At 39.7% G+C, this 14,769-nt stretch overlaps 1 protein-coding gene across 6 annotated transcripts in view; it reads left to right on the forward strand.

Annotated features, from left to right (window-relative positions):
- Nucleotides 1-14,769, forward strand: part of LOC117948892 (protein unc-13 homolog C) — a 99,691-nt gene that overhangs the window by 10,424 nt on the left and 74,498 nt on the right. For 3 of the 6 annotated variants that reach the window (XM_034878880.1, XM_034878839.1, XM_034878862.1), the window contains exons 3-7: nt 7,192-7,214; nt 7,890-7,936; nt 8,992-9,070; nt 11,454-11,459; nt 11,793-11,864. In XM_034878880.1, coding sequence (XP_034734771.1) covers nt 7,192-7,214; nt 7,890-7,936; nt 8,992-9,070; nt 11,454-11,459; nt 11,793-11,864 — 227 coding nt within the window. The remainder of the gene's footprint in view (nt 1-7,191; nt 7,215-7,889; nt 7,937-8,991; nt 9,071-11,453; nt 11,460-11,792; nt 11,865-14,769) is intronic. The other 3 variants (XM_034878844.1, XM_034878870.1, XM_034878852.1) reach the window with 2 other exon arrangements.

Consider the following 14,769-nt stretch of genomic DNA (forward strand, 5'->3'; position numbering starts at 1 on the left):
AAGTCATTCATGTCAAAACAGAGAGAATAAAGGAAAAAGAGATGCACACATTTTTTGAATTGCTAGTACCAACTGTAATTACGTCACAATCTATAAAGGATTTTTAAGGCCAATACCAGTATTGATAAATGAGAATTAAAAAGATCTGGTACATTTAATTGACCTACTTATTTTTTTATTTGACATCGAACGTAACATCCTGTAAACATTTATGATTATCAAAGAACTGTTACCAATGCTGTACATACTGCAAAACATTTCACAGTTGAAAAACAAACTTGTCAGTGCTCTCTTGTGGAAAATGTATGTTATAACGACATACATCTAAATCCCTAAAACATATCTGGCATTTTTTTACTGCAATGTCTATTTATTGACAGTAATTGTCAATAAATGTGTGATTTATTTTAAATCTTGTACTTGGCTTTTACTGGATTAGCAGCCAAGAAAAGTTAAAATACAATCTGACTGTCTGTCTCATTTACTGATTTTGACTCACTTCTCTTTGTTGACTTGAGCATGTGTGAGGTGAGGCATCCTGTAGACTCCGGACACATGACTCCAAATATTAATGTGTGACCAAGTGTTCTCACTGTCTTGTGGCTTTTGGCTTTTTTCTACATCTATATACATGGTACTTAGCAGCATTGTTTATATCATTCTATCCAGCTATGAAAAAAAGCTAAGAAATCCAGCTACATCTTATGTTTGACACAAAAATGTAGCCAATAGCCAATGTCCCCTGACATTAAAGAGCTCTGACTGTCCAGTTTCAAGCAATCCTTTAATGTTGCATTACCACCAACTACCTGACAATTTCCACTTCTCTTTTACTTGCTACTGGTGGACAAGCATACTCTATACTACCCCCCTGATTAGCTTAATGCCTTCATCTTGTGTAGCTGATGTGTGCTCATCATGCCAAAAAAAGCCTTTTTAGTTGTCCAAGTTTGATATGAAGTACTTATGGGCTGGTGTATCCAATTGGGCAAAAACAAAAAAAGCTATCTACAGCATAACAGGCTGCTGTTGTCAACTTTTACTAGTGACTTAATCTCAGAAGTTAGGCTAAACATCATATGCCAAACTTTTCTAAAGACATATGATGAAGTGTTTCAATTATGCAAGTAATAATCTTACAGTGATAGCCTATCTATCAATGAACTATCAATGAACATAAAATACAGTATTAATCTCGAACGTTACTTCTTAACTGAAAATAAAATGTCATAGCAGAAAAAGCACAGGTGTACCGTTAATTAAGAAGCTATTGAATGGATAAATTAAGCGATTTAACCCTGGAACAAAGCCATAATAATGTGATTGGTTAACATTACACCTGTGATCTTCTTTTCAAGATATCTAGCTAAAGTTAATGATGTTTTTTCATCATTGACTTTAGCTAGATATCTGTGCTTTCTTCTTAAGCTCTCTTACTCAACAATATTATTGTTATTTTATAAATTATTATTATTAGTGATTCATTAATTTACTTCTTATGTTTTGTTATAATTCAGCACAAATTAATGTTTACACTGAAAAATATAAAGTGTTACGTACACTAACATATTGTTTTACCATAATAAAAGTGCACTATTAAAGTTTTGTTCCGGAGTACTAAGCTGTTGTGCAAACTTCACCTGCTTTGAACATTCCCTTTTTTGTCCTGCACCAGCAACTATATGGATGTGCACAACATTGTCTTTTTTGAGCTGTGATGGGGGTCTCAACAGTACTCCTAGTCCAGCCAGGCCTGTCTTCAACCGGCAACAGAAGTGTCTGTATTCAGATGCTAATTCACACTCCCAAGGGCATTCTGTAACCAGGTCAGCCTTGCTTGGAATATTTATAGAGGTCTGCTGTTAGCGAAGTTTGCTGCTTACTCCTGGGGGAGCTAAGGAGGTCTACCCTCTTTTTGCTTAGTGCACCATTTCTCAAGAAAGTGTAGATATGAAAAATGCAGATACAGGGAATGAAGGGTCTCTGTTGTTGGCACAGGTGCTACAATCCAAATTAAAAGCACTGAATGATTCAATGTTGCTGTTTTCATTGGACTGTTGTTAACAGGGAAAGCCTATTCTCCACAGTTTACTCTCACAACTTGGAGTGAGTGTCAGACCTCATTGTTAGTCCTTACTATTTGATAATGCAGTTACTTCTTAACCTAAACGGTAGATTTAATTTTTCTTATTTTAGCATTTTATAGTTAGCTGCGTGTCCGATACTCGGATTGGCCAATGTGGGCTTTTAGCCTGTTTCAGTAACGTTAACAAGTATGAAAGGGATTGTCGGTAGAGTTTCAAGTTTAACAACCAAAAATAAGTATAAATTTAGGCTGCAGACTGTATGTGGTATTTTGGCAAACTGTGGGCTTGTTTGCTGCCTGGTCTTACCGAGAGTTGGTGGGGGGTCTCAAGGACAGAAAGTTACATGTTTTATCTAAACATGCTAATTTTATCTGCGGCAGCATGTCAGAGGTTCTTTTTTTTAACCTTTGTTTGGTGTTTCAATACGGGAATAGGTTCTGCGTGACCACCTATGGAAGCTCCAATGACACCACGTCTGTCCGTGACAGACAGGCCATACTGTTCCAGGCCCCCTCATGTAATCACAGACTACCCGCTCATTGCAAATGATTCTTGCTTTCTTCCAGTGAAGAAACTATGATAAGCTCCCTCAGCGCTTCTAGGCTAGCTTGGTTGGTTATCTGCTAAACAGTTCACAGACGGACCATTAAGGACTATGTGGCTGAACGCAGTTTCCGACCCAGTCTGAATTTGCTGTGTAAGTACTTTAAGTTTTTACCTTGTGGTTACACAGTATGAAAGCATTATCTGCTTCAAGGCGAATTACTCTTCTGCCAGCTAGTCGGTATTTGTTTATCGGTTGCTTGGCTGTGTAACTCTTTTACCCTCTGGCTAACGCTTTATGGCGAGCCTCCCGGCTTTGCTTAGCAGAGCCCGAGGTTTGTGGTTCAGGGGACTTGGTGTTTCACAGTTCTCCAAGGTTCTGGCAGGTCAGGCAGCCGTAGGCCTTGTAGAACAACATGCAGTGTCCAGTGTTCTTCTTTCTATCAGACGTAAATGCACCACTGGGTGTGAAAGGTCAGAACCTGTTGCTAATCCTGATATTGCCATGGTGACAATCCAAGCACTGAGTAGCAGAGATAACACAGCTCCTGGCAGGAGAGCCATGGCCTCTCCCCATATGCAGAGTCCTTCTCTCCCAAGCGGGCAGGGAGATCCAATACCCTCACCTAGACCGTATAGCACTCTAGGTATGGCCCATGAGAGGTGGAACCTGAATGCATCAGGCCTGCCAGAGCAGATCATTGACACCATTTGGAGTGCAAGGGCCACTTCCACCCGCTCTCTTTGCAGTGGAAAGTGGCGGGTTTTTGAGGAATGGTGCGTAGTACCTGATAGATAAAGAGAAGGCTTTCTCGACAGTTAAGGTGTACGCCTACCTAGTTGCTGTCTCAGCTTTTCACGTAGGTTTTGGGAATAAGCTAGCGGTGCAACATCCCTTAGTTTGTCGTTTTCTGAATGGACGTTGTTTTGAAAGTCCTCCCTCATCACCCATTTGAGCCAATGGAGGCAGTAGGGATAAAGTTTGTCTCTCTTTAAACAGTTTTGCTCCTGGCTTTAAGCACTGCATAGCGTGTAAGTGACTTGTAGTCTTGGTCTATACGGACTACCTGTTTGCAGTTTGTCCCAGGGCTCTCTAAAGTCAGTTTACGGCCCAACGCAGCCTTTGTGCCTAAGGTGGCGGAGTCAGCCCACGGGTCACGGACAGACTAGTGTCATTGGAGTTTCTCTAGTTGGTCAAGCCAAGGCGATTCCCATAGTGGAACACCTCACTTATGTTATCAAATAACCGGGGTTACGTTTAGTAACCCAAAGTTAGCATCTGAGAAGAGGAATACACCTTCCGGTAACTCTAAAGTTGCGTTTTTTTACATGTTACGTCTTCATACAAGGTTTAGGCTACTTCGCATCGCTGTAGATATAAGTCTGGTAATGTGAGACCAGGATTTTATGTAGCGTTAGAGTCGGATTGTGATAACTTCCACAGCTTCGGACAATGTGCGTGCTGTCACCGGAGCTAACCAAGCTAGCTAGTTAAGCTAACTGTTCATAGAGAATACATGGCAGGAAGTGTGGGTGCAGCGGCTGATGAGTTTGTGGAGCTGAGCAGAGTAGTAATGTAACGGTACTGTAACGTTAATATTGTTGAGCAATATACATTTTAACACAGTATTGTTAACGTTAGGTAGCTAGCTTGAAAAGGAAATCACAGGTGTGACGTTAACTTATCACATTAATTATGGTTTCGTTCCAGGGTGAACTAGCTTAATTCATCCATTCAATGCCTTATTAATTAGCTAGCTAACGGTACTCGTGCTCTTTCTGCTATGACATATCACAATGTCAGAATTTTTTTTCAGTGAAGTAACGTTAGAGATTGGTACTGTATTTATACTAAATTCGTCCAACTAGACACACCAGCCCAGAAATACAGTAGGCCTATGTCAAATTTGGAAAACTAAAACGGCTTTATTTGCTGTTGTGTGCCATTTTGCACTACACCCCATTGCACCAGGTAGTTTTAGGTAATGCTAAGAAAACTGGTCATAAATAGGCTACTGTATGATAAACGTCTAGTCTAGTATGGATTATTGTTTGTTATTTAAACTTTACCGTCTCAACCTTTGCCTGAATGTGCTTTTATGTTCATTGATAGTTTGCTATCACTTTAAGGTTATTGCTTGCATAATTGAAACACTTTATTATACTGTGTGTCTTTAGAAAAGTTTGGCATATGATGTTTAGCCTAACTCTCCGATATCAAGGCACTAGTAAAGTTGACACCAGCAGCCTGTTATGCTGTAGAGAGCTTTTTATTTGTATCAGGATGTGTTTACTGTAAAGTCTGCAGCCTACGCTCTTGCTGGGATCTTGCTGGTACTGTGATCCAATGAGCCAGACCACACACTGGTGGTCATGTCAGCTTGGACCTCACTCTCAACTTTCATGCCACAAGAGTCAGTGACTCCAATTGTAAACTTACTCCCTGCTGGTCTGTGCATGATGGACTAAACTTCTGCTAGCACTACAGATTAAGTAAAGCTATAGAATACATGTTATTACTGTATACAAACTAGGGCTGATCAATTAATTTAATTTGCAATTAAATCGCAATATGTTAATATGAGATTTTCTAACCAAAAATGCTGCGATTACAAAACCCAACTCTTCTCCAATATACAGTGTTTTAAGGTCAAGGTGATGTGACACTGATTATGCCAAGATATCCAAAATAATTTTGTATTATATATTGGAGAACAGGTGTGCAATTTCTTCAATTTTAATGGACTGATCTGCACATTAGTCTACTGCATTTGTGTACTCAAAGTTAAAAAAACGACAGTATGAATATGGCCACAGTTGCTATCCTAATAGTAATATTAATAATTAATTAATTAATTAATAATATTAAGTGCCAAATGTATTACTACCCACTGCCACAAAACTGGTGAAGGACTTTGGGCTGTAGCTTTTGGCAGCACAACGGACAATCACGTGCCATACTTTTAGGGATTTGTTCATGCCCGATACACTCCTGTGAGTTCATACTCACAGGCTTTAACTATAGAGTATTGGTAGAGGTTTTGAGTTGCTGTCACAGTTCCTGCTCCTCTTCATTATCTTGATTTCCTCTGTTTTTCATGAGCTCCTTAGAAATAGCCTCATGTCCTAACAAAATGTTAGACTGTAATCATGACATACATTTTTAGTGTGTTGTTGTGCTAAAAACATCCAAGTCCTGATTGTACCATGTGCAGGCTTTTCCGCTCTGGCAAACCATGATCTATGTATGATGTGACTCTGTGTGTGTCAACACTGAAATTCAGGATTTACTGTTACTTTGACAACACAACACTTTGCCCTTAGCACACACAGGAGGAGCTTTTCCTACCAATCAATTACATTTTTCTCCCGCAGGTTTAAGGCACCTGTTAAATGAGGTTTATATCAGCAGCATATAGCCTATCTTTGTGGTCTGGCTTTATCTAGTGCAGGTGCCAACTTGCTGGTAGAGGAGATGGCTCTATCTTCTATAGCCATGCTGAAAGAAGCTTAGCTGATCGCTGTCCATTGTACCCACTTTCAGCTTAGCTCCTCTTTGAGTGCTCTCTCTGCAAGTGTGCAGCTTTTGATGTCCCTTCATTCAGTAACAATATATTGTCACAGTTGTACCCAAATGGAGTCTCTATTTCAACATTCTAAAGTTTTCATGTTGAGTGGAATGCATTTTTAATGTTTTTAAATGATCGCAAAAAGATATACATTTGTCATGAACACCAATGGTACTATAAAGGACTCTGGGTAATAGCATCCACCAATTGCCATACATTGTGTTCTCAATAAATGCACAGGTCCAGAGTAATTGCTATTTTAATAGCTATCAATTCATATTTTCATGGTGTGATTTTTTTAATTTTTTTTAGGAGGTATCAACTTTCAACTAAACAGACAAAACAAAATTGAATAGAAACGGGCAAAATTAAAGACAGAACATAATTTACATCGCCTCACGCTCTATCACTGATGCAGCAACTGCATGTCAACAACAGTGTATCGTGTTGTTTCTAATCAGTGCAGCAATATGATCTTTTGGTGAACAGCTGTTTTCTGTTTGTAGCACATTAGAGTATGATTATGCTGCCATTTATCACCCATGGATCAATACCACAGTAATGATTCCCCTATTCGAAGGGCTTGCCCTCCCACAGTTTGTCTCTGAAATTGCAATACGAAATGAACTGCGTATGCTTACTTAATGTCCCATGTCTCCATAGCTACATGTATGACTGATACATAAAATACAAGGCATAATTTTTTAATACATGCCACATTGTTTAAAAAAAAGTCTTTATTCAAAAACAATTATATTCACATTTCAACCTTTGGCTGAGAGCTTTCTGTTAAGCTTTTTCTACTGGTTCTACTTTATACGGTATTCCTCTTTTCATAGCCATTCTGTCTGACTCGCATGCATAATTTTTTTGGCAAACAGTATTGTGTCATCAGGCGGTAATAGTAGATTAGTGTCCTAACTCAGTGCGTGTGTTTTCCAGTGAACTGCTTTTTCCTAACTCTCCACCCTTCTGTCATGTTCTTCTTTCAGACAGCAGTGCTTTGGATACACAGGTTCTAAGTCATTGTTTATCATCAGCCACGTCAATACTTGTGATTTCCTAGCATTTGCATGTGTTATGTATATGTTTGTACATTTGTCTTTTGTTTTTCATGGTATGTGGTGTGATGGTGTGTAGATTTTGCGTCTTCCTTGAATTGGATTTGAAATAATACATGTACCTGAGTTTATTTGTGAGAGTGTGTGTGTGTGTGTGTGTGTGTGTGTGTGTGTGTTTTTATGGAATGATATCTTGCAGTGATATCAGTTAAGTGTGAAAGAGAATGCAGCATGTGCCTTTGAGTTATCGTGTTGTCACTTTGTGCTGGTTATCCTTTTATTCCTTTACACAAAATGATTTGTGTTTCGAACTGGACATTTTGGTCAGTGAAAAGGGAGTGTTACGCAATAGGCAAATCTGGCCTGAAGCACCAAGAGCGGCAAAACTCTAAGTCTTGAGCCCACAAATTACATTGATGTGGAATAATTTGGTCTTCTGCCTGTGGTGCTTCCCTCCCTTCTCCCTGTGCTATACTCCTAATCTCCTATCATTTGTCTTATCCTGAATTGACCTCCAAATGTACTGTAGATTTCTTTTGTTTTAATGTTGCTGCTGTTTACTTTATGTTTAGGTGTGTGCAGTTACTTTGGGTTTCTTGTTTTACATTGTGTGTTTCTTCATTCTGCAGCCTCACAGTCTTTTGGACCCCAAAGTGCTCGGCTTGCAGTCTGGAGGGTGAGTGGTGGCTCACTTCTTGATCCGATCAGTTCACAGTAACATAAATCATAGCTGCTGTGCTGTTGTGTACCCCCACACTGAGACACATGTAGCAGAAATGTTGCAGAGGTGCTGATTCTTTGGCATGCAGCCCATGTTAAGGTGTCCTGCTCTCTGTTTTGTGACAAACCACAGGGACAAAATGAATATACAAGATGAGTGATGCCTTCACAACATCTATACAGGAACATTCATTTCACATGCTTGATTGATGCGTTATTCAGAAATGTAAAAAAAAAAACGATTGACTTAGTGAAAGAGCTAAATGTTGTCATGTGATGTCAAGAGTGGAAATGGCTAATAATCGTATTTAACCTCCATTACCCCAGCTCATGCCATGACTACGCAGCCATCTGCAGTATGCATTGGGCATACAGTAAATATGCAGCGCGAATCAGGGGCCCTAGGGTGAGGCAGGGGTCGGCGCAGCTCGTCGTTGTGTATCTTTAGGTTCATACACTGATGTCGCTGAGAGGGCTGACAGAAAAGCTTGAGGAGCTTTATATTTATGGAGGCATTGGGGCCTTGATGTCATGTTGAGGTCATTAGAGAGGCTTTGAGTGACAGTTGAGGTGATGCCACTGAGAGCCTCATTGGGAAGGAGCAAGACTGGTGGGAAGTCAGTGAGGGAGCCGTGGAGTCTGCACAAGAGAGTTGGAGAATGGAGAGAGCAAGAGAACTGGAGCTGAAGTGTTGAAGACATGGAGACAGTTGAATTCATCTTAAGTTTTCATAAATTGTAACATAAATCCAGTAATAGGTGTACTATGCATCAGTCATCAATGCAGAAAGAGATGAACAAGTTAAATGGACAAAAGAGAGTCTACAAGAACAGAAGAGGGTGCCAGGAATTGTGAAGTGAAGAGGAAAGGGGTGAGACAGGTTAGGTTGGAGGCATGATCCATGTGTTTGCTGGCTGTGTAAATCAAGACCCCCCTTTCACCGTAGTAATGTCTCCCCCAGCATGGCATTATTATGATATTAATACACTTTAAATCTGTCTGCTTCTCCAGGGCTGGCAGTATTCTTTATGGTATTGACAGCATGCCAGATTTACGCCGCAAGAGGACAGTGCCTCTTGTCCGAGACCTGGTGAGTCATCTGCCTCAACAACGTTTTGTGTGATTCATGTCAAATCTATCTCAGTGACCCCAAATTATACCACACTGGTGGAATCCTGCTCTGTGTGAGTATGGACCCCTGGTGAAGACAATAACACCTCTACCGGGAATCTGATAAAATGTTGTATAGTTTAAGAGAGACAGCGTTTCTTTCTTATCATAATATCCTATGGACTAGCCTAGGACTAAAATTAGCCTTGGTTTGCTTTTAGCTGAGGTCTCTGCAACAGTAATGGTTATTAAAACATACTCACTCACACACAAACACAAACATTTCTTACATATGTAGACCTCATATATACAGTAGTTTAGAAAAAATAAATAAAAAGATTAAAAAAGATTACATACATTTTAATTGTGCTAGAAACATGCCAATAAGGAGTTGATTGGTGATAAAAAAAAAAAACATTTAAAACTCAGTCTATTTAGTGTAGAGTGCTGCATTGTGGGAATGTTAAATGTAACCTTGGCCATAGCTCTATGGCTTGATTAATTAGCCTAGAGAGGGTGTTTAAGACACTGCATCACAGTGATGCTCCCCCATTTGTATTGCAACATAATGTGTCACAACATATCCCACAGAGGGGCATGTTACAGTGCAGTCCACTTGAGCACTGTGCCACATGGTTAATCCTTCTGAGAGACAGCATGCGGTGGTGATGCCAATAATATTCCAGTCTGTTTATAACTGTTTGTCCATAATGTGCTGCACAGTGTGCGTCTGTCTTGTGTTTGTTTCTCGTCTTCATGTATTTAAGTAAAAAGGATGAAAAAAATGATCAGAACTCTTAAATTAAGTTGATTAAAACAACCTGTAATAATATTCAAACATTCTTGTGAAATATTACAGCTTGATGTCATACAAATAGATGCTGATAAATGTTTATATCACAGTGAACAACATGAGTTGATGCTGTATTTGTCCATATCTCTCATGAAATTAATAACCAACAATGTCTTGGTAAGTATGGGTTGTCGTTTTTTAATTAATTTTTTTGGGGGGGATTTTGCGTGTATATTTGCCATTCCTACATAGACCCATAACAGCTATGGGTGATATTTTTCAGTGAGTTGTCAGATTTCAGCCTCGCCGATGCTTGGCCATTTTTCTTTCTTTTTTCATTACTCAGCAGGTGTCGAAAAATTGCATTTAACTTGAAATGTTGACAACTCAACCCAAAAATATATCCAAAAGACTTCATTGACTTCTGATTTAACTGTATGAGGCTTTTAAATCATGTAAAAGTGACGCTAAGCAAGCCTTTTACACGTGGGATGAAGTCAGCAGTCAGCAAACGGATTGGTCCCTTTTCATGCCTCTCCTTTGTCAATGTCCCCCATTTGCTGTGTGATTGCTTCCGGGCAGCAACAGCGTTTGATTGGAACGGACAGCAGGGTTCCCCCATATCATGGCGGGATGCAAAAACATAAACAAACAGAAAAAGAGCGTGAGAAATGTATTCACAAAGCATTGAATGCTATATTGTCGCTGAATAGATAACATCTGGACACAGGGTCATATTGTATTGCCCGTAGCAACCTCAGCAGTGCTGGTGCATGTTGCTAAACTTACATCAACACTCAGTTCATGTAGAGGTCACGTTCTCCTACATTTGCCATGGCTTCCATGGATCTTTACCATAGCTGGGCTGTACAGACAAGAGGGTCGTGGTAAAGAGTGATCCAATATTGTCAGCTGTCCATATCTGCATTCCCCGTAACTTTCTCCAGTTTGGAATAACTGTTTATCAATCTCTGGTCACTCAAACTCAGTGGATATTAATACAACAGCTAATTTACATGTATGTCTGTGTGTGTCTGTGTTACCTGTTGTACGTTTTAATGTTTGAGTAAGTTTGTGAACGTCTGAGCAGATTTTTGTGTTTTTTAAGTGTGTGTGTGTTTGTGTGTGTATGTGTGTATGTGTGTGAGTCTGTGTTGTGCAGTACAGCTGGCTTCACCCATACGTGAGTGTGTGTGTGTGTCTTGTGTTTCTCTGTTTGTGTCAAACTAATGTGCAGAGCAGACAGCAGAAAATATGATCAAAGCTTCATCCAACAGAGAACTGAATATATATGCCAAGCATGACTGCAGTTTAGTCACTTCCAGTGCATGAGTGGATAAAGAATCATGCAACGGCTGTAAATCTCTCTTGATGAATAGTTGAATTTTTCTAAAGCTCTGTGCCTTAACCAGCAGTCCTGCATGGCAGTTGAGACACCTTTAAGCTCAGTATGGATAATAAATACAATCCTTTTGCTGTTTGTGCTTTCAGCATTCATTCTCCCACTTATTGTCTAATTCAATTTCTTTATTTCTTTCATTCTCTTTTTATGGCCTCTTGGATCTCACAGGCTTTGGTAAGCTTACTTTCTGTCTGTACTTGTGCACAAGAGCAAAAGATGAATTCTGAGTATGTAGATATCCGTTACAGAAACATAAAAAGATTTTTTGATTTACTATTATTTACCTAATTTCACCTAAATGATGTTTAGTAAATGTAACACATTTCTATTCAGGGCTTTTGTTCCTTTCACAAAATGTTACCAGCCGTTCACACGCTGTTTAACTCTAGATGTGTTATACATGTTGTGTGTGTAAATCCATTGAGATACAGTAGATAAAACTGCAGATAGGTAAAATGGATGGGTAGATTTATCCCTTTATCATCTTGTTTCCTCTTCTTCTCTCAGACCCTCACTGCTCGAAAGGCAGGCATCTCGTTCGCTCTGGTGAACCGGTCCACCCTGAATAATGAGGACCTGGTAAGTACTAACATGCCAGCAATGCCTGCATGGAAAGTCATTGTCCGTTTTATTGTGGGGTTATGTTCATGGGTATGTTCACGCTTGCCGTCTTTTTTCAAGCTGCCAAACATAATCCTATGGAGTAAACCGTGTTTTCAAGAAAAGTTTTTTAAACACCACCGCTGACTAGTGTTTTGCAACTCAGAGCATCTTTTTGTAGTCAAAAAAAGTTTTTTTGAAAAAAAAAAACACCCTTCGTCAAGCCTTTTTTTTTACAGCCGACTCATGACAAGCGGAGTAGCCAGACCTGTTGCTTTCATAACAGCACCAAAAAAAATTGAGAGTCCAAGGATAGCAAAATATACAGTATGGGTAAGGGTAAGCAGCGCCACTCTCTTTCTTTTTCTTCTTTCCCTAGCTCGCACCACCACTTTATTTTATTTTAGTAGTAGCTGTTGTTATCAATTGCACCTGACTGCAATACGCAGAAGGGGGTTGGGCTAAATGTGGGCGGAGCTATATATATATATATATATATATATATATATATATATATATATATATATATATATATATATATAATATATAATATATACATATTTGAATTACAAAAAGGAAAAACAGAAGAACAGGATTGGGTTAGGAAATGAAGAACCGGTTGGGATTAGGAAATGAAAAATGGTCCTGGTCTCTGGGGGACTCGAGTCAACAGAGGACGGTTGGGTTAAGGAAAACACCGACGGGGAAAGCAAAACAACACTTGGGCCATTGTACAGCCATTGTACTTCAAGGATAACATTGCCAGGAACGCTGGGTTCCAAAATGAAAATGAGATTGATGGAATTAGTTACCGTGGTTTTTTCTTTAGATGTACAGTATATACAGTATGCCATCATCTGTTTGTTTGCCTGTCTCTGTCTATAATACATACTGCAGTTTATTAAAACAGTCTCTGTGGCTAGCTTCTTACTTTTTCTGCTGTGTTCCTTTTGTCAGATTATTTGGCTCAATTCTGAAATTAAGAGATAGCCCCATCATTTCATTTAGACAATGTCCGCTGATCATTAATAGACAGAGCTATGGAGAACAAGTAGAATGTCTCCATTGATGGTGTGAGACACTTTTGTATTGACCTCCAAAGGTCTCTCTGCATTAATTGATTGCAATTCCTTCTTCCCAGAGGGAAGACGGCATTATAGGAGGCAAACAGCAGGAGAAACCATTTTCTCGGCAAGAGAGCAAGCAGACAATTTTATATCCACTGATGTCCAACACCGGTCTGTCTAAGCCTACTAGTTTACTGGATTGGAATATTCTCTATACATTATACGCAAATATTTTCTCTTTTTAAACACGGGACATAGCCCTAAATTTCTGCACACTAATTTGTGTACAATGCTTGCATCACCTATCTATTTCACACGCTTGACTTGGTCCTCATGGTCCACGTGCTCAGTTACCCTACATTGACACGTTCTTGATTGCTTACTAATAGCTATGGGTTTCATGAAAGGGGCTTTAGGGATGAACAACTCATGTCCCTGATGAGGGAGAAATGGCGTGATTAATGCACTGTGTTAATTGTGTTGCAAGGGAGATGATTCTTTGGCAAACTGGGTGATTTCAGCACAGTGGTAAGTAAGGACTTGGACTTCAGTGATAGATGTCCAATATTGTCATTGGGAGTAAACAAGGTAGAGTTTAACAATTGGTGTCCGTGGAGAGCTGAGTTCCGAGCAAATCTGCACATTGTGCGGTCTTGCTAAGTAGGACAAGCAGATGTCAGAGTTTTATCTGCTGCATTAAGTCCAGGAGAGTGCTTTCCTGTGAGGACTGCGAGAGTACTCAGTCAACGGCCATATGCTGCGTAGAGGAGTTACTGGAGGGGAAGGGAAGAGAAAGGAAGAGGAAATGAAGGGTGAGAAAAGGAGTAACATGAGAAGAGAATGAGGCAAGATCAGAGCTAAGAGTGACTTGTCCGCATGACCACCTGGCCCTGATTTGTCACGAATTAGGCAGCCATGTTGAACAATCCGCCCCCTACTCCTGGGATAGATGTTTGAACCTATTTAGTGTGCGTCAATCACGTTTTTCTCTCATCTCTGCCCCACCTCTTCCATTTTTTTCCTTCTGTCAACATGATTTATTTGAATTTGATTAAAATATCTTACTGTCATTGGTGACGTATAGAGGTTTCTCTTTCTGCATCATGTTTCCCATGTATCTGCTTTTTAGAGCAGAAAGGAACATTGTTTGTGTGCAGGCTCATGTGTTTCTGCTCAATGTTCTAAGCTGCATGTGATCTATGCACCAGAGCCTTTTAACAGTGACTGTCAACACAAACTGGGGACTGTGTTGATCTGCTGAGCGAAAGGCAGGGACTCAGTTGTACAAAGGAAGAAGGTAGCCACAATCTGACATGGTTCAAGGAGTATCTAGAAATAAGATGTGATGCGTGGCTTAAGTCAGTTCAGATATCATCAGTCGGGTTGTTAGCAGTAAAATAAACTACATTGATTTTTAAGTGCTTGACTCTGATTTCCACCAAAGTACCTTTAGATGGATATTTCACTCTCGACAGAAAATCACATTAGACTGATTTAATATATACACATATTAGATAATAGATTTACAAATGTCTAAATTTTGTTATGTTGAGATAGGTATGGAACATACCAAGGCTGGAACAGAATGGGGAGGATGGCAGTGTCAATGATGTGGTTGACAAGGACAATAGGTGGTGAAATTGGAAAGAACGAGTGAAAGGAGAAGAAGAGATTAGATTCTTCTCTGTCATGTTGCTCTCAGGCAAAGGCTGCGGCTGTCAATCAATTCTAGCAGTGTGTTACACACAATCACCAGCGTTACCTCCCATGTAACACATGAGACTCACACAAGCAGCACTCTTCCCACATCTGCTGCA

Source organism: Etheostoma cragini, chromosome 1 (assembly GCF_013103735.1).
Source record: "Etheostoma cragini isolate CJK2018 chromosome 1, CSU_Ecrag_1.0, whole genome shotgun sequence".
Taxonomy (NCBI): Eukaryota; Metazoa; Chordata; class Actinopteri; order Perciformes; family Percidae; genus Etheostoma; species Etheostoma cragini.